The sequence below is a fragment of the Chenopodium album genome, chromosome 10 (genome assembly GCF_948465745.1).
Source record: "Chenopodium album chromosome 10, dcCheAlbu1.1, whole genome shotgun sequence".
In the NCBI taxonomy this organism is placed as follows: domain Eukaryota; kingdom Viridiplantae; phylum Streptophyta; class Magnoliopsida; order Caryophyllales; family Amaranthaceae; genus Chenopodium; species Chenopodium album.
Window position 1 is genome coordinate 5,549,273 of NC_137843.1, and position 26,133 is coordinate 5,575,405.

Sequence of the window (26,133 nt, forward strand, 5' to 3'; positions counted from 1 at the left end):
TTTACAAGAAATTGGTAGGGAGCCGAGATACAATCTGGGCCCCCACCCCTCTAGCTATAGCGAACCCGATCCTACTGAAGATGTGAGCAGCTGCACGAGCACCAATATCCTGAGACTTGGCGAACGCTTGAACCCGCTTCAGCAACGCAATAGCATCCTTGTCTAATTCCCCTAATGAAGAAAAGGAGAAAGGAGGAAAACCATAGCCAATAGCCCTACAACGTGCTCCATACTTGTCCCGCTTTCGCAGAGCCGCCGCCGACACAACACGACCAGGAACGAAGTCAAACAACCCCGAATGTGTCAAAGGTGAAGACCCCGTCAAGTCGACACATACATCACGACCTCTATCCCAGGAATAAAGCAACACATCTGCTGGTCGTAGCGCCCCCTCGTTCCCACCAGTCAACCCAACGTTAACCTCCTTTCGAGCAGAAATCCCAGACCGAAAACAAATATCAACAAGGGTGTCACGAACAACGTTGTGCCGATGTTTAATACCTACTATCCCAACACAAGATACTGCATGATCCCCATAAATATCTCCATCAAAAACCCTTGAGCAAGTAGAACACGGTGCTGAAACGGAGAACAATGGAACACCCAATCGATAGCAAAGAACACTACGGTAAGTCTTACCATTCATAGTCTGACTTAAACTCGATATCGGGACCGTTCGCAACCAGGCCGAAGAGTGATTATAGTGGTCATTGTTGTTATTATTGATTACTCTCATTAGTCAATCACTTAATATTTGTCAAATAAACCCAAACACCGCACAAGTGCACATACACTTTTACGAGTAACGTATAGTCTGTCACAACTCCAAACTCCCAATTCGCCAAATTCTCTCTCCACTGTCTACCTAAGCACCGGAATTTGTTGTTGATAATCAAACACCGTCGTCAACTTTCCCACTTCGCCGGACATGCCACAAGGTACCTTTAATTTCATTTTCTTCTTCGGTTATACTACTAAGGATTAATTCTTTGCAATTTTTATTCACAACTTATATATTCATAGGAAAAAAAAAAAAAATTGTTTGATTAATGCAATTATTGTATGAATTTGCAGATTTACCTGGGTTTTATTACGACCCAGATAAGAACAGATACTTCCCAATTAAGGGTCCGATTCCTGGTTCTTCCCGTAAACCTAAATCAGTTCCTCCTGATCAAAACTCTGTTTCATTGCCAACCCAGGTCAGTTTTCCTTGTAATTTCTTCAAAGGTTCAATTTTTTTTGATTTGTAAGGGATACCCATTTCGCTGAATCTTGTATTTTGTTAAAAATGAATTGCTTTAGGGTGTCATGTTAATGTAAAATATATTTCCTTATAACAAAATCATGTGACGATTGGTGTTATATATTAGTTTAGCTTCTTATATTTAGCCCTTAGGTCTGCGTTCATCAATATTCAGTAAAATTTGGCAATTGGCAATTGGCAATTTGGCATATCATTTTATTTTTCTGATTTTGTAATATCTATTATAGGTACCAATCAAGCTTAAGAAGGATATTAAAATTTCTAAGCTGCTTCAATGTAGGGAATTGTATGGTAGTACTGTTGATTTAAGTGATCGAAAGGGTAGCTTTCAAGAAGAATGCAAAAAGAAGCTGGTCTCGAAACCAAAGGTATTTTTTTTAATGCTCTTTCTGCGTGCATCAGATCCTTGATAGAATGCAAAGCCCTTTTGCAATCTTAGGGTGAGGCTGTGTACATCAGATACCTCTGTGTGACTTAGCCTCGCTATGGATGAGAGCCTCGTTAGGGGCATTTGTCTAACTGTAATGGTAATAATAATGACATTGTATACATAATGTCTCTTTTTGGTACTTGTTCAGTTGTTTGTAAACTGCACTGTCCATCTAATTGTGAGCTTGGCATCTAATAGTATTATGATTCCAAATTTCCGGAGCTTATATTCTGAAACTCTTTTTTCCATGAGAAATTTATGTCCTAAGAATGTTGAGAACAAGCTTTGAGGAACATTTTCTTTAGGTGTGAATATACTTGGTTGATGATGTTCTTATAGTGAAAATGTACCATAGTAAGATATTTCCAAAGTGACCATCTGAATGCCTGCCGAAGGGATAGTCCCTTCTAAAGAGCACTTTGGCTAGTTTGTCCACATATTTTGTGTCCATGTTCAGTATACCAGCTAGTTTGGCTTGCAAACTGGAGAGGATCGAGTGAATGTACCAGTACATATGCCTTTAAAGAGAATAGAAAGAAAGAGTTTTAATTGGCAGTTAGGAAAAAGTCAAGTTTGTACGTATGTTGAGCATGATTGGGGTCATAGAGGTCATAGAGGATCTGTCAAAGAGTAAAATGGGGGATATAGTTGGCAAAGCTGTGATGCTTAAAAAGATTCCAAAACCAAGAGGGAGCAAGAATTCCATATTGTTACATCAAAAAAATAAAATTTGAATGCATTTTATAACACTCTTCCTCCCAAAACAACTCCTGCATTAGAAAAGCTCTTAATTATGAGGCTCACATCTAAGTCTCTATAAACATCTCAAGCAGTCAGGATTCATGGTAAGGGAAAAGTATTTATGTGGTTGCGGCATTTATATCTTTGCACATTGCACAATTAGAATTTGCCTCATAGCCGTCTGGTTGCAGGGCTTTGTAAGGAATTTGTATGTGCAAGCAGCTGTTGCCTTGGTATTGATTCTGTTGACAGGAGGTTGGACTACAGACTTTACCTTGTTAGAGCTTTTAAGTTCCACCAGAGGTTGCAGAGTTTGAATGATTAAGAATTTGTCACTCTTATACAGTGACTGCAAGGATTTACACAAGAATATGTCTGTGTTATGTATACTCTAGATATTAGTGTTTTCAGAAAATTACAAACAGGTGTAGAAAAGTCATTAGTCCCAACCCCAATCATTTAGTCTCTTTCTTCCATGACATGGACCCCAACCCATGTTTGAGTCAATGGGTTCTCCTTGAAACCATCTCCTCATACGTATTATTCTATCTTTTTCTGATAGAAGGATAATTATCCATTACAGGTTTGGAAATATCAGGATGTAGAAAAGGATGCTGACTGTTCGATGGCCTTAACACACATTACTGTTGAGACACCTGAGGGCCAATGTGCTGCAGATGCTTTAATAACGGGTGGTATGAATGGTTCCTTGAGGTATGTTGGGTCTAATATGTTACCTTTGTATTTACTGGCCCGTTTGGTATCAATGCTGATTTTCAGTTTTTGGTTTTTATAGCTTATTGTAAGCCATACTATATTATTATAGCCTGTATAATGAACTTAATTAGTCATACTTATACTAATCATGTTAGTTTTGAAAAATGACAACGGAAATTTGGAAACTATAGCATTTTTTGTTTCTAGATTTTATTAATATTTTTATTTTTTATTTTTTTTGTTGAAAACCGAAAACAAAAATGTGGAAGCCTGAAAAAGTCATTTCCAGTTTTTTTTGTTTTTTATTGTCAGTTTTCAATGCACTCAGTTTTGAAAAACCCGAGTTAGATTATGTTGCTTTCTGAAACAAAGTATAAAATAGCTGCTATTGCCTATCAGTTCTGTTCAAACCGTAACTTGTAAGAGTGATATGCTCCGTGTAAATAATCCTTTGTAGATTTTTGAGTTGTCAATTGCTACTTATGTTTTAACATCTGAAGGCTTTTCTTGTGTAGTCTTTTTGATGTTGGAGATGTTGGGCAGCATGGTCACAAAACTGCTGCAGAGTTTGTTTGGCCTGAACAAGATGACTCTGGCTCCAACCAGACACTCAAAGATATTTGGAAATTCAACGGATCCACATTGATTATGCCATCAAGCATATCTTCAATAAGTTTATCCAGAAAAGAATACGATGCGGCAGATAATAATAGTTCAGCTCGGCAACATGCATTGTATCCATTCATGATCGACATACATTACCTATTCTATGTCTTGCACAATTTTGTCAACAAACTCACCTTTTATATAGATCATATACATGAAATTCTGTAAATTGTGGTCCTTGAATTCTAGAAACATTTTACCCACCATATAATTTGTGCCTTATTTATAAATTACATTATGTGATGCCACTTTCTGTCTTTCTTTTAGGCAACTTAATATATATATATATATATATATATATATATATATATATATATATATATATATATATATATATATATATATATATATATATATATATATATATTTTCACGAATAGCACAATTGTGAATAATCGGTCAATAGCTATTAGTGTTGTGCACCCATACTATTTACTGAAAAATATTTTATTTGACACCAGGTTGTCAAAAAATTAGAAATTCAAATACCTCCTTTTGGAGGTAAGGAGTGCTGTCATTAGACATTACATTCTCTTAGCTAGGTCAGGGTCTAAGGTTAGGTGCAGAGTGGTGACAGAGACTAGGGTCATATGCCAGATCACGGCTGACTACCTTGCATTGGGGCTTATGTTTCTTTTTCCCTAATATCATACTTAGAGGCAGGGGTGATAATGAGGGACTAATCAGCGAGTCCATTTGCTAGCTTTTGGCATGCTCAAACTTTGATTTAAATGAGCTGCTTAGTCTAACTTCACTTTAGACCTTAACATGTTGAGCTCAGCAGACTTGACTTGGATTGGAAAGCTCATAAGCAATTTAATTTTTTTTTTTAGTTACAATTTATTTGTTAATTAATGAGATATGACTTATGAGTCATTATATCTAGTATAGATTTCACAAAATGCTTATGAGGATATCATAACAGTAGCAAAACAAAAAAAAAAAAAAAGGAATTTTGTAATATGAATTAGTATTTTGCTGGCTGCAACTTGTTTCTTGCATTCATCTTTAGTTCTAGCTTGAGTCTAGTTGTGAGCTGAACCAAGTAGGAATCTTCTGAGCTCGACAAGTTCTAGCTTAGGCTTGAGTTGCTGCTTGTCAAATCAAGCTATGCCACGCTCTATTGCAGTTTGGGTCAGCTGCTTATCTTCCCTACTTGGATGTGTGGGAGCTCATAAGCAATTTAATTTTTTTTTTTAGTCTAACTTCACTTTAGACCTTAACATGTTGAGCTCAGCAGACTTGACTTGGATTGGAAAGCTCATAAGCAATTTAATTTTTTTTTTTAGTTACAATTTATTTGGTAATTAATGAGATATGACTTATGAGTCATTATATCTAGTATAGATTTCACAAAATGCTTATGAGGATATCATAACAGTAGCAAAACAAAAAAAAAAAAAAGGAATTTTGTAATATGAATTAGTATTTTGCTGGCTGCAACTTGTTTCTTGCATTCATCTTTAGTTCTAGCTTGAGTCTAGTTGTGAGCTGAACCAAGTCGGAATCTTCTGAGCTCGACAAGTTCTAGCTTAGGCTTGAGTTGCTGCTTGTCAAATCAAGCTATGCCACGCTCTATTGCAGTTTGGGTCAGCTGCTTATCTTCCCTACTTGGATGTGTGGGAGCTCTGCAATTTTATCTCTCCTCTCACCCCATGTTTTCTGGATCTATGTGGGAATGTACATGTTGACGATGTTGTCTGAACTGGGGTTCTGGGTTCTGTTGCTGGATTATTGATGCCTTCATGCTTTTGTTGTTGTGTCGATTCCACTTTTCTTTAACATATGATGACAGAATTACAACATTGGGGTCAGAATTATCTGGTGGTGCGCTTTATATTCTAAATCTGGCTGATCCTGTGGATCTGATTTCAAATTTTGCTGTCGTTGGGAGATTGCGAAGACATGTTGCACTCAATTGTACTATATGGGGGGCAGAGACCAGTCACACTGGCCATAAAGCTGTTGTTGGTAAGTTCCTGAAAATTCTGAAATCATTTACTTTTCACATGATTTATTGTTCACCCCTTCTTACATTCTGTAATAGAACCATAGTAAGTTTGTTAATTAGCATTTACTTCTTAAATGAAAAGAGTGCATTGTGTTTGCCACAATAAAAATCTGGCAATATTGCCATGGGTGCCATGTGCTGCAGTGCCCTCCCCCCCCCCCCCCCCCCCCCCCCCCCCCCCCCCCTCATGGGTGCCCTCTATATCTTTATTTATGTGCATTCTCTGGAGTCTGGACACGGTTGTCATTCTCCTGCTTAATCTGTGCTATATATATACAAGTACACTTATGTTACACGTTTGGTATTCTAATCCTATCTTTTCACCCTACTGTATGGTAACCTACATTTATAAATCTGGCTGATCCACTTTTTATTTGATGTGGAAGTTGTTTGCTGATAGATTTGTCTCTCTAATTAGAATAATCTAGGTGATGAAAATGCTTTAGTAAGTGGCAATATTTTTTTGATGTAGCATTTGAGGCGATGAGATTATTGCTTGTTGTTTGTACTTTGGTAAGGTATGTGATGGGGTGACTTGACTCAATTAACTTTTCATTAAAAAAAAAAAAACAAAAACACAATGGAGTGAGTCTATGATAGTGGCCAACTGGTGTTTGTTTGTTTTTGGCCTACTTATGTGTTAAGGAATGGCTAGCCTACAGGTAACGAGACAGAATAGAGGCTATTTGTGACGAGGGTTTCCTAATGTTTTTGCCCTACTTAAAGCATTAAGGAATGGCTAGCCTAAAGGTAAATTAGACAGGTCAAAACAAAGGCTATTTGTGACGAGGGTTTCCTATTGTTTTCGTTTTTTGTTGCATTTTTCTGATAGTGTTTTGTCCACTATGGTAATCGCTATTACTCAAAATGTTCTTACTTCCTGTTGGTCTTTGTTATGTTTCAAGACGTAGAATTACCCTAGTGAATTCGAATTCATGAGATTCTAGTATTCAATTTGGATTCTTCTACCCTTGATGTGTATTGATCTGGATATCATCTGTTGCAAGTTGGATTATCTGGTGGACCAAAGGCTTGACTAGTTTCACATATCTCTTTGCAATATTGTGCCTTTTTTTTATTGTAATTGGTGGGAGATCCTTGTAAGTATTCATGCCTTCAATTTAGTGTTGGAACTTCCCAGGTGTCATCTTTCTTGCTGAATGGGCTCATGGAGATTAAATCAGCTTTGCAGAAACACTTGTAAGGTAGCTTGGATATCAGCTGCCTTTTCCATTACCTTTTTCATGTATATTTTGGCCGCTTTACAATATGTAGGGACTATAGGGTGATACTCTTATTATCAGGATATGATGCAGGAAATCTTGTATCCTTAACTAAATCAAAGGCTGTGAGAAGAACTGAAGATAGTTATGGTGTTTGCATGTACATATCTAGCTGGGCAAACTGCAATATCGGTGAATAATGAAGTGCATTTAAGTTGATAAATTCAGTGATATTGTATGGGACTTAGAATGGTTTATAATCCCAATGCCATAAAAGTCTTGTATGCCAGACAATTATAGATGCTGTGACATTTTAGAGACTAGGAATATGGTAAATTTTTGGAAAGATCCACTTCATAAGCTGTGGTTTATACAAGGCCAGGATAAGAGGAACGGGTAAATTAAGGACTTTAGAGTCTTTACAAGTTGAGTAGTTGAAGTCATTTGATTTAAAAGAAGATATTCTGAATTTTACAAGATTAGGATTGAGACTTGACAAAATTTGATGTTCTGGCTATCTAGGTCCTGGAGGCTATGCAAGATATCATTTAGAAATGCAAATATGGCTGACTTCTGATGTGGGGCATATGGCTGTCAATCTTACTCTAAATCCTTTAACTCCTGCATGCAAATCATAACAAAACAACAGATCTGCATGGATTTTTCCTTTCTTGAACTTTACATGATAACTCATTCCTCATGGTTTTTGTAGGCACCAGCCTAGGAGCTACATTGGTGGATTTGGAAAGTGGAGTATCATCTACATTATGCCGTAGTAAAAGTGATGTGTTATCAGTGAAATTTATTCAGTCGGTAATTTAATTCTCTTGAAGTTTGGTTTGGTTCTGCAGACTTTAATGGTGCTATCCCGTGTGTGCTGATTACTTCATGCATGACTTTTCTTTCCATGATCTGAGGGCATATCTTTTTGCCTCGTGTTTCCCTTTTCTTTTGCTTGGTTTTGTGTACAGTAGATGGCATAAACTTTTTGTGGGAAGTGGATGACGTGTCTTAATTTGCCTAGAAAGCATAGAATTGATTCATTCACGATGTAGTGTATTAGAATTTAAATACTATTGTGTCACCAAGCACAATTACATGGATGAATTTCTTTAACAGCAAAATTATATTCTTATCTACATTATTTGTTTCTTAAGAAGTGGTTGCTAGGCCTGTTCCTTAGTGTGGTGTCTCTTTACATATTACCTACAATTTTTTTTTTCTGTCTCTTATCCCTTTCCTGACAAATAATAGATATAGTGAGTTTTTTTTTTTTCATTTTTTTTTTTTTGAAACAATAACTCTCCTGGATTTTGGGTGGAAAAATTGTTGTAGCTCATAGTAGAAGTTTTATTAATTTATGTTGAATTTCTCCCACGACTCCATGAGCGAGCAAGCTCTGAATTTCTACTTATCTCTGCCTTAGTCTCATCTTTTGAACATCAATTTATCTGTTTACATAATATACAATTTGCATGTTGATGTAATTATATTAAGGTAGCACTGGATGGCAATAGGGTTGCATAGTGCCATAGCTGATTTTACTGTATAACTGATGGATGCAGTCATGATGCTGATCTAAACCTTGCCATGGATTTTATATTGTATAAGGAATTTAAACCTTTTTATTTCCCTGTGTTAATGTTTGGCATGTACTTTAATAAGCTGGCAGGTGCTGGGCAAGGAGTGAATCTAGCTTGGGGCGAGCCTGGGTAGATACATGTGTTAGGCACCTCCTTAGAAATTGTACTACTAGACTACTGGCATAAACCATGTGGAGCTTTTATTCAGAATATTAGAAATAAATGAACCTATTTACCCCTTTGATCCATAGCACAACTTTCAAAAACTTATGCTATTTTTCTTTATAACGAATTTATTTTGAAGAGGCTTCCCTGATTTGCATCCTATTCTGCTGAGTGCTGACCTGTGATAAGACTGATAACAGAGAGAAAGATATGTTTAACTTTTTATTCCTTCAGTTTTTTTTTCTTTTTCTTTTCAAGATCCAATATATGGCTATCTCTTTGCATATTTTTCCAGAAATATCGAAAGTTTACAATTTGAACTTGTTAAAGATGATACCTTTTGATGTATGTACTACCTTTGGTTTCAGAATCATCGTATATTTTACTGTTTCAGACAAATTAAGCCAATAGGAGACCGAGAGAAAGTGTGTTGACGTGGTTAGGGGGTGTAAGAAAAAAGGTGGATAAAGTGTGTGTGTGTTTGTAGATAACGAAAATTTGTTGAGGATTTGGTTGTTGATTCTCCACTCATGCAGCCATTGGTAATTGGGGATTTCAATGATGAGATGTTCGTTTACTGCCAATATGTTGTGGAAAAGATGGCTTAGGATGAGAGAGGTGAAGTTGTGGGGGGTAGAGGGAAAACCTGTTTTGGGGTTGCTAAAGAACACTAGTACATATGTAAAGAATATGACATTATGATAAAAGAAAATGTGGTATGTGTTATTTAATATCAATTGTTAAAAATAAAGTAACAAATACACGTTTTTTTGTCAAAATGTCATGCTCTTATATATATGTATGTGTGTTCTTTTAGTGCATTCTGAGCATCATGCCTGAATCCCACCTGTTGTGGGCATTTTGCGCAAAACCACTAGCCAAAAACTTGGTGCATTAGTTAGTACTACTGGTTGAGGTATTTCTTAGACTATACTTCGTATATGTTACAACTCATAAGTACTGCCTGCTATGAAAAATCCTCAGCTGAAAGTGGAGTTTCTCTCTTTCTGTCTAAATCTATCTTATTTATGTACAGCTATTATGATTTTGAGGGACTTAGGCTTTTTAGGTTTTTTCTGAAGTAAACAAAGTATAACTGGTTTAACGTTTTGATGTCACAGGGGAATGTTGCTCTCTGTGGACTGAGAAAGGGAGCAATAATAACAGTTGACGTTCGGCAACAGCAACGTCATCTTGCTCGTCACAGTTTATTGCACCCTTCTGATGATTCAAATAGACCTGGTCAGAAAAGGACTAAACCTTTTGTGGTAATTGACACTGATAAAGAATATGGCCTCACTGTGTACTTTTTTTCTTTTTATTTTTCTTCTCACCTCTATGTCTGGATCTGGCTGTGTTCTGAAAATTGTAGAAAGTCTACTTCGAATAAATTGTCATTGAATTCATGATCTTTTTAGTAGTGAGGTCGCTTTGTGATCTCCCTTTACCTCTGCTGTGATTCAAACTTGGATTTCTGCCATCTAGATTTCTGATGTGCTGTTCTAACCTGCTTTGCTATGGCAATGCTTTGGTTCTTCAGCCATAAACTGTAAGCTCTAGCTGTAAGGCCTGCTTTAGGCTTCTTTTCATTATACAGAACGCATAATGTTCCTGAATGAATCCTCTGCAGCCCATCCCACCCTACCCCCCCCCCCCCCCCCTCCTCTCTCACAAACACACAAATCTGGACTATGTATTTTCTTACCAAGCAACTATTATTGCCCTGTGTGCCACACTGCCACCCCCTGATTGCTCAAAAAAGAGCAAAAATAAACATTATTAAACCTTGTTTAAGTCAACATGTTCGTATTTGCTTTTACTTCTTTGAAAATAAGCCATTGCAAACTTGAGATGGTAAGGCAAGCTCAACATTTGTAAGATGCATAACGAAAACAGGACCTTCCATACTTGGTTCAAGTAGTTATGGGCAACGTGCATCTAATGTTTAATTATGTGTTAATTGTCTCTACCTTTCTATTTTTGTGCAGCTTAAAGGAAATATACAACCTTCTTCTACAGTATACATGCCTTCATCAATATGCTGGTTAGTGTTCCTTTCCAGAAATAGTTATCAATTATTTAATGTATTTTTTTTCTACTAAACTTTGCCAGGTCAAAATTGTAGTTTGGAGTCACTTCAAATGTATGACCAATACTTCTTGGCAAGCTCAATGGATGGATCGGTCAGTAACTCAATCTTGCATTTCAAGCATGTTTCCTTACATGTCTATCTTCATGAGGTCTAAAATGTATATTTTGGCACTAGTAGGGGTGCTTATCGAGCGAGTCGATCACGAGCTGAGGGGTGCTCGACTCAATTCGAAAACTTTTTACATGTGCTCAACTCGTTCTCGCTAAAGTTTCGAGCAAATAAAACCTGCTCGACTCGTGCTCGTTAAAGTTTCGAGTCGAGTCGAGTAGCTCACAATCTGCTCGTTAAAATTTTGGTCCTTTTATTATTATATGCCTTTATTTATTTTTTGTTCAATTTATATTGTTTTCCTTATTATATATAGATTTTATTAAAAATTTACTCTTTCTTTTTTTATGATATAAATTAAGGCTTAATAAGTGTCAAATTTGTTTAAAGATAGTAACTTTGTTTGTAAATTCTATATTAATATTATATTAACGAGTTGCTCACGAGCTTATCGAGTTGAGTTAGAGCTTGCTCAACTCGTGCTCGTTAACATCTCGAGTCGAGTCGAATTCGAGTCGAGCTAACTCGAGTCGAGTTTTGACCGAACGTTGACCGAGTCGAGTACGAGTTGCTCGCGAGCTGCTCAACTCAATTAGCACCCCTAGGCACTAGTCAGAGGTGCAATTCTTGCCCATTGCACTATGTTTCGAGTTTTAAGGAGTTGTTTCTTTCTGGTAGCAGTCCTTTATGTAATTCTAGTTGTGCGCAATTGAAAATCCAGGTCTTGCATCTGGAAAGTGGAACTGATTTGGGGAAATGTTTGCCTGGCTTTTTGAAATGGTGCATTACCATATGTGCAAAAAACATGTTAGAAATATCCTGGTAACACTACATCAAAATTGTAGACTATCTTGACACGAACTCTAAGTAAGAGGAGGATTACTTCTCACACATAAGGAAAATATTCTTCATCGGAAGCGGGCTCCTTTGATTTATTGCATTAACATCAAGTTTTATAATACGTGTGCAAGAAATTATCTACATTATGGAGCTTACTATGGAGAAACTTATTATTCTACAGATATATCTATACGATCATCGCCTGACTAAACGAGGGCCTGTACAATCTTACGAAGGTCACGTGAACTCCCACAGTCATATCAAGCTTGCAACTGATGCAAGTGAGCGTTATCTTATGTCAGGTATGTCTTGTCGCATGGCTATTGTGCTGATCGTGAATGAATTTTGGGTCTAACAGTTGGAAGTTTGAGATAGTTTCCTAAAACCTATGAAAATTGACCTAAACTAAAACCATCCTTTAATTGTCCAAACCTTCACGGCTTATAATAATTTAGCCCAATAATTAAGTCTTAATCAACCAGATTGATCTCAGTCTGAAATTACTCAACCGACATACCTCACTAACTCCTTAGATTTTTTATCATGGGTTTGATATACTTTTTATACATGTACTTTACATAGGAGGTGAGGACTGCAAAGTGCGCATTTGGAATATTAAATCAGGTGAAATGCTGTTTAAGGAGAAACTTTCGAGCTGTGTCCCGATGGCTGCATGCTGGCAAGGAAGCGCAGGTAGGTTTTTCTTGGTTGCTTTCTGATGTGCAATATATGAAACAAAGCTGTTTTCTTTTATTTACTATTTATTTAATTTTTATGAAGGCAACAATACGGATGCGTGGCTGGGATCAGCAGAGGGATTGCTTCGTATGCAATTTTGCTTATGACTGATCTTTTTCGTTCCCTCAGGCCTAGATAATTTTGAATTTATTTATTTATTCGGTTAGAAATGAATGTGCGATCTTGTATGTGCAAGTATGTTGAGAAAATTGATTTACTTGTATTTAACTCAATTTTGATTTTCAACACCAAATTATACAGAACAAGGATCTCCCTTCCTGTCGATGAGTGAAATCGTATCATCAGGGATCGATTAACAAATTCCCTATGGTTATACATGCTCAATTGTTACAGATATAATACATGATTCTTTCGACAATGCATTGAGATAACAATAACAATAACAAATTGAATCACTTTTCTGATGGATTTTCAAGTTTCAAGTGGTCTTTTCTCACGTTGGATGTCAATAACCTCAAATATGATCATAATCAACAACAATATCATAGAGTTTAATTTTATGTACCGAGTAAATAAAGCTCGCTAAAGATCCTCAAGATATGAGAATATGTACTTCATATTACATAACGGTTAAATAAACATGTAAATTATGACCACCAAGCAATAACTTTACTAGATTTTATTAGCTCACGGGAAAAGTAAGTAATCAACACATTGTTTGAATAAATTGAATCTCCCCTTCCTTGTTTCCACCCCTCTCCCCCACGCTCACGACAAAAGCAAGTAATCAAAAGCATAACAATCCGAATCTCTCCTTCCCGCCCCCTCTCGCCCCGCGCTCATAGCAAAAGTAAGTAATCAAAGCATAACAACCCAAATCCCTCCCTCCACCCTCTCCCTCAATCAATCCCCCCAACCTAGGAAAAAAAAACAATGTCTAATAACTAGCACAACTTTAAAAATCACTAATGAAATCAAGCAATTGGAGTAATAAACTCGAAAAAACATTTATTAAACACAAAGTCTTATATGTGGCTGGCCAGGGTTATTTCGTCATTGTAATAGAGATTTCTTGATCAGTGTTAAAGGGGTTGCTTCGTTAGTGATATAGGGTTTTCAGTTAGTGTTATAGGGGTTACTCAATTAGTATTACAGGGGTTACTTTGTCAGTTTTAAACGGGTTACTTTATTTTAGTGGTCACATGATGTGGCTGACCACACACAAAACGGGTTATTTATTAATTAAAACACTAAAAGTGAGTTAATCACTTCAGCTTCACAGGTCAGACTCTTCGGATCCGTAGTTCCGAAATTCTTACACAACACAAGAAAGAAAAGAAAATAAAAGGTGCCAGGTGCCTGAAGGCTGAAACTAGCAAAGTCAAAAAGCGGTCATTTCTTTTATTCTCGGCGGTTCGTCTTGCTTCCGATCTTCACATTCACGCTTTCTCTCTCCTAATTTCTTCTCTTTGATTTTCACATCTCATCCATTAATATTATTACAATTACTCAGGTAATTTCAATTATGTTAATCACTTTTATTTTTTTTTTCTCTTTCTTTCTTCTATTGGTTTATGTTTTTGTTTCTTTTGCATTGTTTATTTATTTAATTTTTTTTTCTAATCTAAGTTTCTGCTTGATTATTCTTTGAAGGATTATGGATTCAAATTCACCAGAATTCGATTATTTGTTTAAGTTATTGATGATTGGTGATTCTGGTGTTGGAAAGAGTAGTCTCTTGTTGAGTTTCACTTCCGATACTTTTGAAGATCTTTCTCCTACAATTGGTACGCATTTCCTTTTTTTTATGTATAATTTTTTTAATTTTTTTTTTTTTTTTTTTTTTTTTTTGTAATTACAATATATCCTTTTTTTTTTTTAGGGTTTTAGGATAAAGGGTGCTTTTTTTTTTTCTTTTTTAATTTTTATGGATTGATAAGTTTTGATTTTTAGTGTATCTGAAACATGGGTTATGATTAATTGTGAAGAATTTGGATTAAAATGATTTTTATTTGTCATATTATTAGTTGTATATCACAATGATTTGGAATCAGCTCATTGCAATTACCAGTATCTTAAGCAAGATGATTGATGAGATTTCCTATTTGAAAAGTATTGTAATGAGAATGTATGTATAGGTATTGGGAATTTGAGGAATATAATTGAGGAATAGGAGAGTAGTGTATATGTAACTAATGTAAGAATATGTTGAATTTTTGCTTTGGGAATTGGGAAGGATCTAAGACGTTACGTTCTGTACTACAATGGTGTAGCCTGAAAAATAAGGGAAAGAACAATAGGTTATGAAGTTTGCTGATGTTTTAGTGCAATAGTGCAAAGTGATAATGATGGAACAGAATTTAGAGGCATCATCGGAGAATGTGTGACGATGGAGTATTCTTTGGGACCCATCTGACCGGGTAAGTAATGTCCATGAAGCAATAAACACAATACTAGGCAGTGGGCATTACTATAATAGGGTTCAGGAAGTAGGAGTAAGGTGTGGGTGTACTCCGTGACATGAGATGCAAATGATGTTGAGCTATTGGAGTAACTTGTACTTAATGCATAAAAAACATGGTTGGTTAGAAGAAGAGAGTATAAGAGTAAAGGTTGTGAGAAGAGGAGCCTAGAGTGGGAGGGGGGGCAAAGGAAAGAAGAGAGAGTGAGAGTTTTTTTTTTTTTTTTTTTGGCCGGCGGAGTGGGTTTTTTTTTTTTTTTTTTTTTTTTTTGGGGGGGGGGGGGGGATGTGCTTGAATCCTTAAAATTACGGAAAAGAGGATAGGTTTACCTTCATGTGCCTCACCTATGGATAAGTACGCCACATGTCTCCTGGAATTAGCCATGCAATGGTCTCTAAGGTTTGGTAATTGGTGGATCTTTCAGCAAATCACATCTAGCATATGCTCTTACATAGCACTATTCTCACTGTGATAATGGATTGGTAATTTATTTTGAGCTGGAGATTTTGGGGATTTATTTTAGCTTAAAATTAGTTTTCAAATGCTCGGGCGTCTCATTTCCGCTCAAATATTTATGTCGGATACTTGACACTCTAGAAATATGGATATTGGACACTAAAATCTGACCATGAAATGAAAAACCTTTGAACTTATGTACACCCTGTGTTCTTTTCTTATCTTCCTATTTGCATTTTGCCCGTTTCTCAATGTACCACTTTGACATTAATATTTCTATTATCATAGTTGTAAATTTTTTAAAAGTTGATATTATGAGACTGCATATTTAGACGAATGTATCCATTTTCACACGATTAGCTTTATTCTTTAAAATTACAATATATGGTGAATGTTTTTAAAGTTTGACCAAATGAATTGTAGAAAAAAAAAAACCATAAAAAAACGGGGGGAGCATAAGTTTGTAAATTAGAAATGTATCCTTGTCATTCTTATCTTTTTCCCTATCAATCAAAACCTTAATCCCATACGATATCCATTTTAGACTCTTAGATCCATACCCGAGTTCCAAAATTTGACACTTGTATCCTAGTCTGAGCATCATATCTTGAAAGTCTTGAAGCTAGTTTTTTTTTTCAGTTGTTATACGTTAGAAGTGAATTTGAATTGCTCTTACACCCATATTGAACGTCATCAAGTTGTGAGGATCCCGAAATTACTTAGATCTATTGATCTAGAAGGTTCATTTTCTACAGAATCAATGTGAAGTGAAGTAGGTATACAATACTACGATTTTTGAATGTTGAATATTAGATAGGTAATTGAAGGGTCTGTGTACAATAAGTAGTGGTTTATGTATTTTATTTTTACATAGTTCAATTTGCTATTTTGGTTTATAATGTTGATTACAGCCATCTGCTGTGGTTATATCAACAATATCTTCACTTGTTAATTGCTATCATACAGGTGTTGATTTTAAGGTCAAGTATGTAAACATTGGGGGCAAAAAGCTGAAGCTTGCAATTTGGGATACAGGTAATGGCACCTCGCTATCACTGTTTGCACCTATTCAGTAATATTCTTGAATAATGTCCTTATAATTTGTCTATGATATTCTGACCCTATTTATACCAACTTTGTAAGTGTTCAGATTGTTTGTTTCACCTGGCCAATTTAATCCAGCTTTATAAGATGTTGTGAAATTATTTCCGTGGTACAAGTCTAGGGAGAATTCGCTCTTGTTATTGGTTATTTTTCAAGTAGGTTTTCGATATTGAGAAATATGTAAACTTGCTTGTGAAGTTTTTCTTGGCCTATTTCATGAATGAGCTCTTGATGCTATGCCCAGTAATCTTCAGCCTGCCATTGCACAATGAGTCATTGCCTAGTGTCTAACAGTACCAAATGCCTTTCAAGTGGCTCTCACCTAAGGCAGGGAAAGAGAGTGTATTTGAGACCAGATTTGTGTATCTTTTCTTTTTTGATAATCAACTTAGACACTAAGCCATAATGTAAACCAATTTTAAAACTGCACTGCAGTGTAGGCTGTTCATGTTATGTCACTCCTTACGTCTTTACTAAGTGTATAAGTTGTAATTCTATTAATCCTAGTAAATTAACATGTAGAAGAGTTTTCCAGTTATCTACTGATGTTATAGTGAAAAGAAAAAAAGTATTTTCTTAGCTCCTTTTTAAAAGATTGTTGGAGTATTCAGTCATTTTTCTAATTTCATCTTGTGAAATATTTGCTTAAACATTATACTATATGTGATGGACTGCAATTCTACTGGGGAAGTAGGTTTTTGAAGTATCTTCTAATGGAGTTTTATTGACTTTCTTGCAGCTGGGCAAGAGAGATTCAGGACATTAACAAGCTCATATTATAGAGGAGCACAAGGAATCATCATGGGTACATATATGTCTTCTTTCTCGCTTGGTCTATTGTTTCTTAATGCGGAGAGAATTATGTTTTAAGATTAAGGAATTTTTGTTGATAATGTTGCTTGGATTGTTTGTCATTATCAAACTTTTTTTCTGATTGATCTTGCTGTAAAATGCTGGTTTATTTTTGGTTCATCAGAATAGTACACTTTACGAGGAACAGTGTTATTTTTGGTTCAGTTATATCACTCCTTGATGTGCTTATACCATCGGAACTAGTGTATTATGGATGGTTATAAATTTTCAGTTCAATGTTTCTTTTCTTTATCTTTTGCATAGTCAAAAAATTGCTATAGACTTGCTTGAGCTCTGTCGTTTGTTTGTGATGTGATCACTCATGTTGCTTCGTGTGATGGGAACAGTATATGATGTGACAAGGAGAGACACATTTACTAATCTCCGTGACATATGGGCAAAGGAGATTGATCTGTATTCGACTAACCAAGATTGTATCAAAATGCTTGTTGGAAATAAAGTTGATAAGGTACTTGGTGTCTCTCATTTTGCTTGCTGCTTTTTCTTTGTGTTCTGTTTTTCCTCCTGTCCCTTTGAATGCCCCCAGACCCCAAGATCCCAACATCTTGTCTGGTAGAAACAAAATGAGTAAACCTAAATTGAAGAAATGCTGTTTAATTTATAATGATTTGCTTTTTCATCAAGAGTATGCGTCTTTAATTATTTGGGGGGCCTCAGTGCTAGGAGCTTCATTTAATGAATGCCTACTCTTTTAATGGGACATTGATTAAATATTCCACAACAAAAAGGACTGGGTAAAATATGAATATGATTGACCAAGCCCAAGTCCAGTCTGTATAACTAAACGTTAATGTTGCTTTGACCCAACTGAGCTGTGGTTTTTTATGTTTCTATTTCTGAAGAACCTATTTTGAGAGCAACTTGTATTCATGTACATTTAGTGCAAAGCCAAAAAAAATTGAAAGGCACCACAGTTCTTAAACTAATACGTTTGTATGTTTGTCTTTTCCTCCCTTCTCCTTGTTTCTTTCCCTGCTTGATTTTTTTTTATCTATCAAATGTGTGTTGGCCGTTTTTTGTACAAACCTTTTAACTGGATGCTTTATTTTCATATTTTGAAAGGAAGGTTCTTATTCAATTGTACCAAAACTAGAACAAAGGTGACTTTTGGACATTAGATAACTGCATAGGTGTCGTTAGAAATGAAGAGCTGTGGAACAAGTCTAATTATTCAAGATACTGTACTTTGCTTGTCACTGTAGTGTATGTTGTTGCTTATAAGTAAGTCGAGTTGTTATGTTATGTATAAATTGAATCACCGACCTGTTATGCTATCTTGTTAGGAAAGTGAAAGAGTTGTTACAAAGAAAGAGGGAATCGACTTTGCTAGAGAGTATGGATGCTTATTTATTGAATGCAGTGCAAAAACACGTGTAAATGTGCAGCAATGCTTTGAAGAGCTTGTATTGAAGGTGAGGTTTTCTGGCTGTTTTTTTTTTTTTTTTTTTTTTTTTTTTTTGCGCTAGGATTGAAGTAATTATATCTGCATCTTCTTTGCTGACAGTGATCATCAACTTGTGAATTCCTATACTGCATTTGTAATCAGTTAGTATAATTTCATCCATTTGTGTTGCCTCTTACTAAAATTTTGGTGTATAATACAAAAAGGAAGGAATTTAGGGTTTTCACAATTTTTTTCTTGTACCAACGTATGTTGCTGTTTCATGTTCCTTGTTGAGCCAAAGATCATGCTTACAGTCAGGTGCAAAACGGCCAATCACCAGATATTTAGGTTGCATTTGGACATGTACTTCGTGTCTGACACAGTGACCCTTGCACCTGAGTCAGTAGCAATAAGAGCTCACTTTCATTTCTGTTTTTTGTGTCTGTTATAGGTCTGAGCTCTTTATTCTACCCCCATCCCCCCTCTCTTCTTGAAGTGTACAATACTTTTTTGTTGAATGATGAAAACATAAGATGATGATGAGAATTGTTCTGGTGAATTGCAGGTTTTAGACACACCAAGCCTTTTAGCTGAGGGCTCAGCAGGAGTAAAGAAAAACATCTTCAAGCAAAAACCACCCGAGGCTGATGAATCTGCAAGTGGTTGTTGCTAATTCTGCAGGTTTTCACTGTAGTTCTTTGCCTTTTTCTTTTGGGTGTGGTTGGTGGCTGGGTGGTTTCTTTGTAAATTTTATGCTTGATAAACTGAAATTGGAACTTGTAATGTTGAATTTGTTTTGATCTTTGATATCGGTAATACTGACTGGTCATGCCTCGATTTGAAAGTTAGTGCAGATACCACCTTGGAGGAATGCAGAAATACGCATGTATTTCCATGCTAGTATTCTTAGCGTCATTGCACCACTTATTCTTCATTCTCTGTTCTTTTCTTTGATGGTACAGGTAGTGAAATGATGATTACATGTAAAATTGTAAGGCAGTTTTGCCAATGCTCATTTGAATGGACATCCACCCCAAACATGTGTTTTCCTTCATCAATTTTCTTAGTATTATTGGAAATTTATGAAGGAAAAGAGATGTTTGGGAGTGGATAAGCTTGCAGCGAACATTGGCATAAGTATTGTCCTTAAAAACTATAAGACTGTATCGACTTATTTCTATTGCCTCAATTTATCGTCTATAAACAGAACATTGTACCTGAGGTTGACTTGTGAGTAGAACTTTTTGTTAAATGTAATTTATTATTTGTATGTTTTTATCAACCAAACAACTACTGTTGTAGTTGGATGGTAAAATAAAAATAAGTGGTAGATAATCAAGTGGGACTCGCATTATTATGCAGGAACAAAAATTTACCAAAATAGGTAAAGAGAGATAATTAATGAGTTGCAAATATTAATGAAAAACTCCATATATAGTAAGATAAAAGCATGGGACATAGGTAATTACTTACTGTTTAGTTTAAATAGAGACAGGCCTGAATTGGGCAGGAAAATTTTTTGGGTGGATTTGTGGAGCGTGATGTGGGTCCACTAACAAACTTAATTTAAAATTAAAAATAAAAATAAAAATAAAAAACTTGTTCTAAAGGAAATAGTGACGTTGATAGTCAAATTTCATAATTTATATTGCATGAGTATGGTTGAAAATGAACTACCATTTTCCCCATCTTTTTATTTGCTTTTTTGCACTTTTAATTTAGTTAGTACATGACTGCTAGTTGGCCTAACTTGTGTTTAATGTGACTAAATTAGAATTATAATATTTTTTGGGATATTTGTTGTATGATTGAAAAGTTAGAAGATCAATATAGAACGTATGTTTGATGTTTAAGACAAAGTATGGCAAGATTGTTTTTAAAATATGGTCTTAATTGATCGAGTGATTTTTGTAGAGCGAATCTGAATTAGTAGTTTATGGTTGTACTTAATTGATTTGTAGACGATTAACTTTATAATCTTGGATGCTTTCTCAATTACATTATAATCTTGGATGCTTTCTCAATTACATTAAAAGGAGTGGTTTAAATGCACTCAAAGTGATCTAGCAAGACAATTAACTTACGTGTAATTTTATTTTATTTTATTATAAAGTGTAAACAGGGACATAGAGAATAAAAGATGGAGATATGTTATTAACTTATAGTCTTATAATATTAGATTCACTTATATAGTTATATAATGTTAAAAGATAGCACGTAATCGCATCTCCAAATACGAAGAAAAAGGGTACCAATATGATTTGACAATAGTTAATGTCTTTTTTAGTGCTTTGATTAGCCAATAGATGGAAAATTGTATATAAGATAGAAAGGTTATGAGCACTCTCAAATTAAAGTAATTTTTCCCTCAAAAAAAAAAAATTAAAGTTATTTTATTCTTCTCAATGTGTTATCACAATATTGGAATTTGGGAGTAGTGCTAATCCCATTAGTATGTCACATAAAAAAATATATTCTCAAAATAGCATGTCCTTTTATGAGGAATAGTGAATACTTTAGTATAGACTTGACAATCCTGATCCGACCAATAACCTGAAAGTTGACCCGAAACCAATGACCCAAAAATGACCCGGACCAATCAGACCCGACCCAAACCCGACCCGAATGACCTGACTCGAAATTGACCCGAAACCCGAACTTGACCCGACTCTAAGTGACCCAATCCGATTTTAACCCGAATTAATTGACTCGAATCGACCCGACCCGAATTGACCCGAATCCTAAAGTGAATAGGATGAAATGGTGAATTACTTAGTTTAGGGCTTCTTTCTTTCCTAAGTAATAGGTACTCACGATTTTTTATATTTTTTAAGTAGTTTATTTTGGTGACCCGACACGAACTTGACCCGAATAGACCCGACCCGAATTGACTCAACCTGAAATTGACCCGACTGGAAATTGACCCGAAAATTAATCCTAAAAATTGACCCAACCCGAACTTGATCCGACCCGAACTTGACCCAAAGTGCTGACCCGAATTTGACCCGAAACCCAAATCGACCCAACCCGACTCGAACCTGACCCGAACATTTGCTGACCTGAATTTGACCCGACCTAAATTGACCCAACCCGAATCCGACCTGAATAACCCGATTGCCAGGTCTACTATAGTAACACACTCTAAATATAGCATTTATATGTCAATCTTCATTGCAGGCTTTGTAGCATAGCATGTGTATCAATTACTTGATAGTGATTGTATTGCACATAAAAAAAATTGCGTTTACCTCCTACTTGTAAATTTCACAATTGATTTTTATGGATTCGTCCAACGTGAGTTAACAAAACACATCAAGTCGTGAAAAGATATTTATTACTTTCTTTCCTTAAATTTATGTTTAAAACCATAAAACATTTACTATGCTCCTCAAACAACTTAATGAAAAATTGAAAGATGATACTCTTGTCGTGAACTTAATTCGAGGATGGAGCATGGCTGATGCTTCCATCTTCCTCATGATTGTCGAGGACTTTATTCTCAATTAAGAAGATGAGAAGTTTTAAATAAGCTATATCTAGAATCAGCAAAAGAAAACATAACCAACATCATCATAAACGAAAATGCTCGTAAATAAATCGAAAAACGATTCCAATACAATATATATATTTTTTTCTCTATCAATCTTATTTACTGAAAATTTCAACTTCCAAAATCCATTTTCATTAGGGCCACAAGGATTACAAACTTGCAAAAAAAAAAAAAAAAAAAACTTTCTTCCTTGACCTTTTCATTCCAAACATAGAACTTTTGGCCCCACATTTATAACATAACATAATCCTAACTACACATGTATTGGGTCCTTAGCCCACATGGATCTTAGCAGCTTTAACAGCATCCTGGCCCGACTCTTGGTCCGCCCACTACACTGGCTTTGTAGCAGCAACAACAACTGTGTCAAAATTCCACCACAAATTGCTTTTTCACCAACTTCCATTGATTCATAACACAATTTCATTAGACAATTTACTGCACTTTCACTCCCTAAATCATCTCCTGATACTCTAAATACCATCTTAATTAAGGCCTTAATCCCATTATTAAGCACCTCTTTTACCAAAAATGCTTGTTTACCACTTTCTAACTCTAGCACCAATTCTAGAGCTTTTGTTGCCTTTGGTGCCAAGTCCTTGTGATCTTTACCACTTTCGACTTCGAAAATGTATGCAATCAATGTATGAACCACCCCTTCTTTAACCAAATTTTCGCGGTATGGCTCGTGTGATGAGCTTGATACAATGCTTAAGATGGCCTTAATTGATGCCTCGGCGAGCTCGGAGTTTTGTTTATGATCATCAACATACCCAACCATAGTTTTGAGTACTTTTGTGTCATTTCCAATTTTGGTTGCTAACTCTTTTGTTGCTAAACTTGATTGAACAAAAACTCTCTCTATAATGTTGCACAATGTTGTCTTGGTAATACAACTTCCTTCTTGTAGTAAAACTTTGAAATTTTCTAACTTGGAATCTTCCAAAAGCATATTCAAATCTCCTATATTAGAAGATTGCATCAATTTTATTGCACAAATAAGAGATTTTTCCACCAAATCAACCATTTCTTGGGTAATTTTTGCACCAAAAATCATCCCCAAAATCAATGAGAAAAACCCCATTTGAATTAAACCCCCATTTTTTCTTGGCAAATCTTCTGACAATAATCTAATTTGCTCTAAAACTTGTATTTTCTTCTCCAAACTTGAATCCTGAAATTCAAGAATATGCTTTAATGAAGAAAAGGAGACATTTTTTGAATTACCCACTTTGTAAAAATCATCATAATAATCATCATTAAATTGATGATAATTATGACTACCCTTAAGATGCCATTGTTGAATTAAATGTTTAAGGGTATGATTAGGCACCATTGATAAATCTTGAAGCTTCTGCATTGTAACAGGACATGTAAGATTCCCAGCTGCAAGCCATTTCTCAATTGAAGGCCTGTCATAAGTTTGTCCTGTGCAAAGAGTCACAGGATCATTGAACAGTTCTAGACTAATTGGACATGTGAAGAATTCTGGGATTGACATTCCAATTTCTCTCATCACAAATTAGAAGAGAAAAAAAGGGGGAAGGGGGGGGGGGGGGGGGGGGGGGGATTAAGTTTTTTGGGAAAAATGAAAAAAAAAATTAAAAAAAAGGGGTAGAGTAACTTAGGGCTAATATTGATCACGAATATAGTATCTTTATTTATATAGTAACACAAAAGCGTTAATATATAAATCGATTCACTAGTGGAAAAAACCTCATTTGCTGCGGCCCTGCGTTCGAGGCAAGGTTTAAAAAAGAGAAGGTGATAAGGGGTTGAAAGAGGGGATTTTTATGGGAGACAAAACACATGAGACATGGGAGGGAAATGAGGGAAAGTAAAAATATTGATCAAAGAGAGAATAAACCAAAAAAATACATCTAATTTTTTGAAGGGGTGATAGATAGAGAGGAGAAGTTGGGGTGTTTTTATTATTGTTATGATAGTGGGATAGTCAGACTATATTGCATAGATTAGGATTATTGAAAGGGTTGGTCCACACTATTTAACATTTCCCTCTATGTGTTCTAGCATTCATCACTAAGAGAGGTGGGAAAAATGGACAAAAAAAATTAAGTATAAATTAGTGATAGTGATGGAGGCATAATGACCCCACTTAAAGGGAAAGGGTAATTGATGCTATCTTTGAACTTTGAATCAAACAAACATGTCATTAGTATACACGAGGTATACTCTTTCCTTCTCTACAATATAGGTTTATTCTGATTGTTTTACTATGTATTTAATCAGAAACTGAGTTAGGTGAGTGGATGATTTTGCTTTTTAGAATATGAGATTGGGAATAAAGTAGAGTGACATTTTGACTACTCTAAATTAACCAAAATAAAGTAAGGTTGGTTTTAGAAATACGATAAAAAGTAAAATTAGACAGTCATTTTGGGATGATTAAAAGATTAATCTATCAAAGTTGTAGGGTTGTTGAATAGCTTTCCGACTTTCATACGTGACTAGGTTAAGATTCAAGTCTCCATGACCCTCATAACAAAAGGGGTTTTTGTATACCTCTCCTTACCTACAAAAATATTTATGACATTGAAAATTAAAGATGTAGAGAGTAAGCTAGAGATAAAATTAAAGATGTGGAGGGCCAAGAGTAGGGAGTGATTAATGGGGGTCATGAAACTCATGAGTGAAGCAATAAAACGGGAAAGCTAATCCACCCAAATTGTGATCCAAATCAACATTGCATAATTTATGGAGCATTAAAGATTGATGGATTTAACAAATAGTACTGTTTGATTAGCATATATGGCAACAAAAGAGAGTATAAAATTCCTTGCCTAAATCATTACGATTTACATAATTAATTGCATTATCTAATAAGGACAAACTATATATATCTAGCTCAGCTTATTACTACATATTTTTTATTTGTTTTGGGTGCAAATCTGGCTTAGCTACTTCTGTAGTTTGCTTATGCTATAATTTTCATTTTAGTTATTCACTCATTTTCATCAACATATTCTAATTTACTATCTATATATATGGTCAAAGATTATAATTGTAATCACTTATAATAAACTATGCTTTGTATAAAGTTTATGTGGTCAGACTAATCAAGTATAGATCCACTATTCTTACATAGTAAATTCTCCTTTTAAAAAAAAAAAAAAAACTAAGACAAGGTCCGGTGTTGAGAGAAAACTTTCCTAATCTTGGTGTATCTTTCATTTCAAAAAAGTCATTTAAGTTATTTATTTATTTTTTATTTATTTTTGGATTCTTATAGTATGTGCATTAATGTATGTATTCAAAATTTCAAATTTGTTACACGTATGAAAATAAAGGTATCGATACTCAAAGTTACACACTGATAACTACTTGATATATAGTTAAGGTTGAAGACTCTAAAGCTATACTATAATAATAGCATAATTTGTTTCAAAAAAAAAATAATAATAATAGCATAATTAAGAGTACATTTAAAGCTCGAAGACAATGAGGCTCAAAACTACAAGAGCTTGCCACCCTTTTCCCAAGCCTGGCCTAGATTCCATAATTTGATTCCAATTTGGACTTTTTTTAGGTAGCTAGGTGCTGCATGCATGGATACTTGAAGGAGTTGAAGTTTTATTTTTGTGAATTTAATAAGTAGTTGGAAATAACATGAGAAATCACTAGTTTTTAGCCCGTATAATGAACACTTTTATCTTGCTCCTATTAATTTTAGAGTATTTTTTGTTGTTTAAAAAAAAGGAACAATTGAAATATGTAGTCATACAAGTGCTAAAGAATATACGTA

At 35.1% G+C, this 26,133-nt stretch overlaps 3 protein-coding genes across 5 annotated transcripts; 2 read left to right on the forward strand and 1 right to left on the reverse strand.

Annotated features, from left to right (window-relative positions):
- Positions 1-783: 783 nt before the first annotated feature.
- Positions 784-12,857, forward strand: LOC145563278 (uncharacterized). Of its 2 annotated transcripts, XM_081623721.1 has the most exons (13): positions 784-938; positions 1,075-1,202; positions 1,495-1,635; positions 3,022-3,152; positions 3,671-3,889; positions 5,616-5,791; positions 7,767-7,867; positions 9,924-10,070; positions 10,791-10,846; positions 10,928-10,985; positions 12,024-12,144; positions 12,425-12,535; positions 12,623-12,857. In XM_081623721.1, the coding sequence occupies exons 1-13, from the start codon at positions 929-931 to the stop codon at positions 12,685-12,687; spliced, it is 1,464 nt and encodes a 487-aa protein (XP_081479847.1). In that variant the 5' UTR covers positions 784-928; the 3' UTR covers positions 12,688-12,857. The 2 variants fall into 2 exon arrangements, with proteins under 2 accessions (XP_081479847.1, XP_081479848.1); XM_081623722.1 differs by lacking the exons at positions 12,024-12,144; positions 12,425-12,535; positions 12,623-12,857 and adding an exon at positions 11,724-11,993.
- Positions 12,858-13,872: 1,015 nt separating this feature from the next.
- On the forward strand, positions 13,873-20,009 carry LOC145563279 (ras-related protein RABC1). 2 transcript variants are annotated; one of them, XM_081623724.1, is made up of 8 exons: positions 13,873-14,054; positions 14,195-14,328; positions 16,426-16,494; positions 17,303-17,368; positions 17,763-17,884; positions 18,720-18,848; positions 19,386-19,501; positions 19,666-20,009. In XM_081623724.1, exons 2-7 carry the CDS (start codon positions 14,199-14,201, stop codon positions 19,491-19,493), a joined length of 624 nt encoding a protein of 207 aa, XP_081479850.1. In that variant the 5' UTR covers positions 13,873-14,054; positions 14,195-14,198; the 3' UTR covers positions 19,494-19,501; positions 19,666-20,009. The 2 variants fall into 2 exon arrangements, with proteins under 2 accessions (XP_081479850.1, XP_081479851.1); XM_081623725.1 differs by having other exon boundaries at positions 19,670-20,009.
- Positions 20,010-22,432: 2,423 nt separating this feature from the next.
- LOC145563280 (U-box domain-containing protein 25-like) lies at positions 22,433-23,905 on the reverse strand. Its single transcript, XM_081623726.1, has one exon. It carries the CDS (start codon positions 23,884-23,886, stop codon positions 22,624-22,626), a length of 1,263 nt encoding a protein of 420 aa, XP_081479852.1. The 5' UTR covers positions 23,887-23,905; the 3' UTR covers positions 22,433-22,623.
- Positions 23,906-26,133: the final 2,228 nt, after the last annotated feature.

Excerpts from the sequence above, each read along its gene's own strand:
- LOC145563280 (XM_081623726.1), bottom strand. The coding sequence starts at position 23,886 with ATGAGAGAAATTGGAATGTCAATCCCAGAATTCTTCACATGTCCAATT.
- LOC145563278 (XM_081623721.1), top strand. Across the intron at positions 5,792-7,766 it reads TGGCCATAAAGCTGTTGTTG|GCACCAGCCTAGGAGCTACA; the intron begins GTAAGTTCCTGA and ends TGGTTTTTGTAG. Across the intron at positions 10,847-10,927 it reads ATGCCTTCATCAATATGCTG|TTTGGAGTCACTTCAAATGT; the intron begins GTTAGTGTTCCT and ends TCAAAATTGTAG.
- LOC145563279 (XM_081623724.1), top strand. The coding sequence starts at position 14,199 with ATGGATTCAAATTCACCAGAATTCGATTATTTGTTTAAGTTATTGATG. Across the intron at positions 14,329-16,425 it reads AGATCTTTCTCCTACAATTG|GTGTTGATTTTAAGGTCAAG; the intron begins GTACGCATTTCC and ends GCTATCATACAG. Across the intron at positions 17,369-17,762 it reads AGCACAAGGAATCATCATGG|TATATGATGTGACAAGGAGA; the intron begins GTACATATATGT and ends TGATGGGAACAG.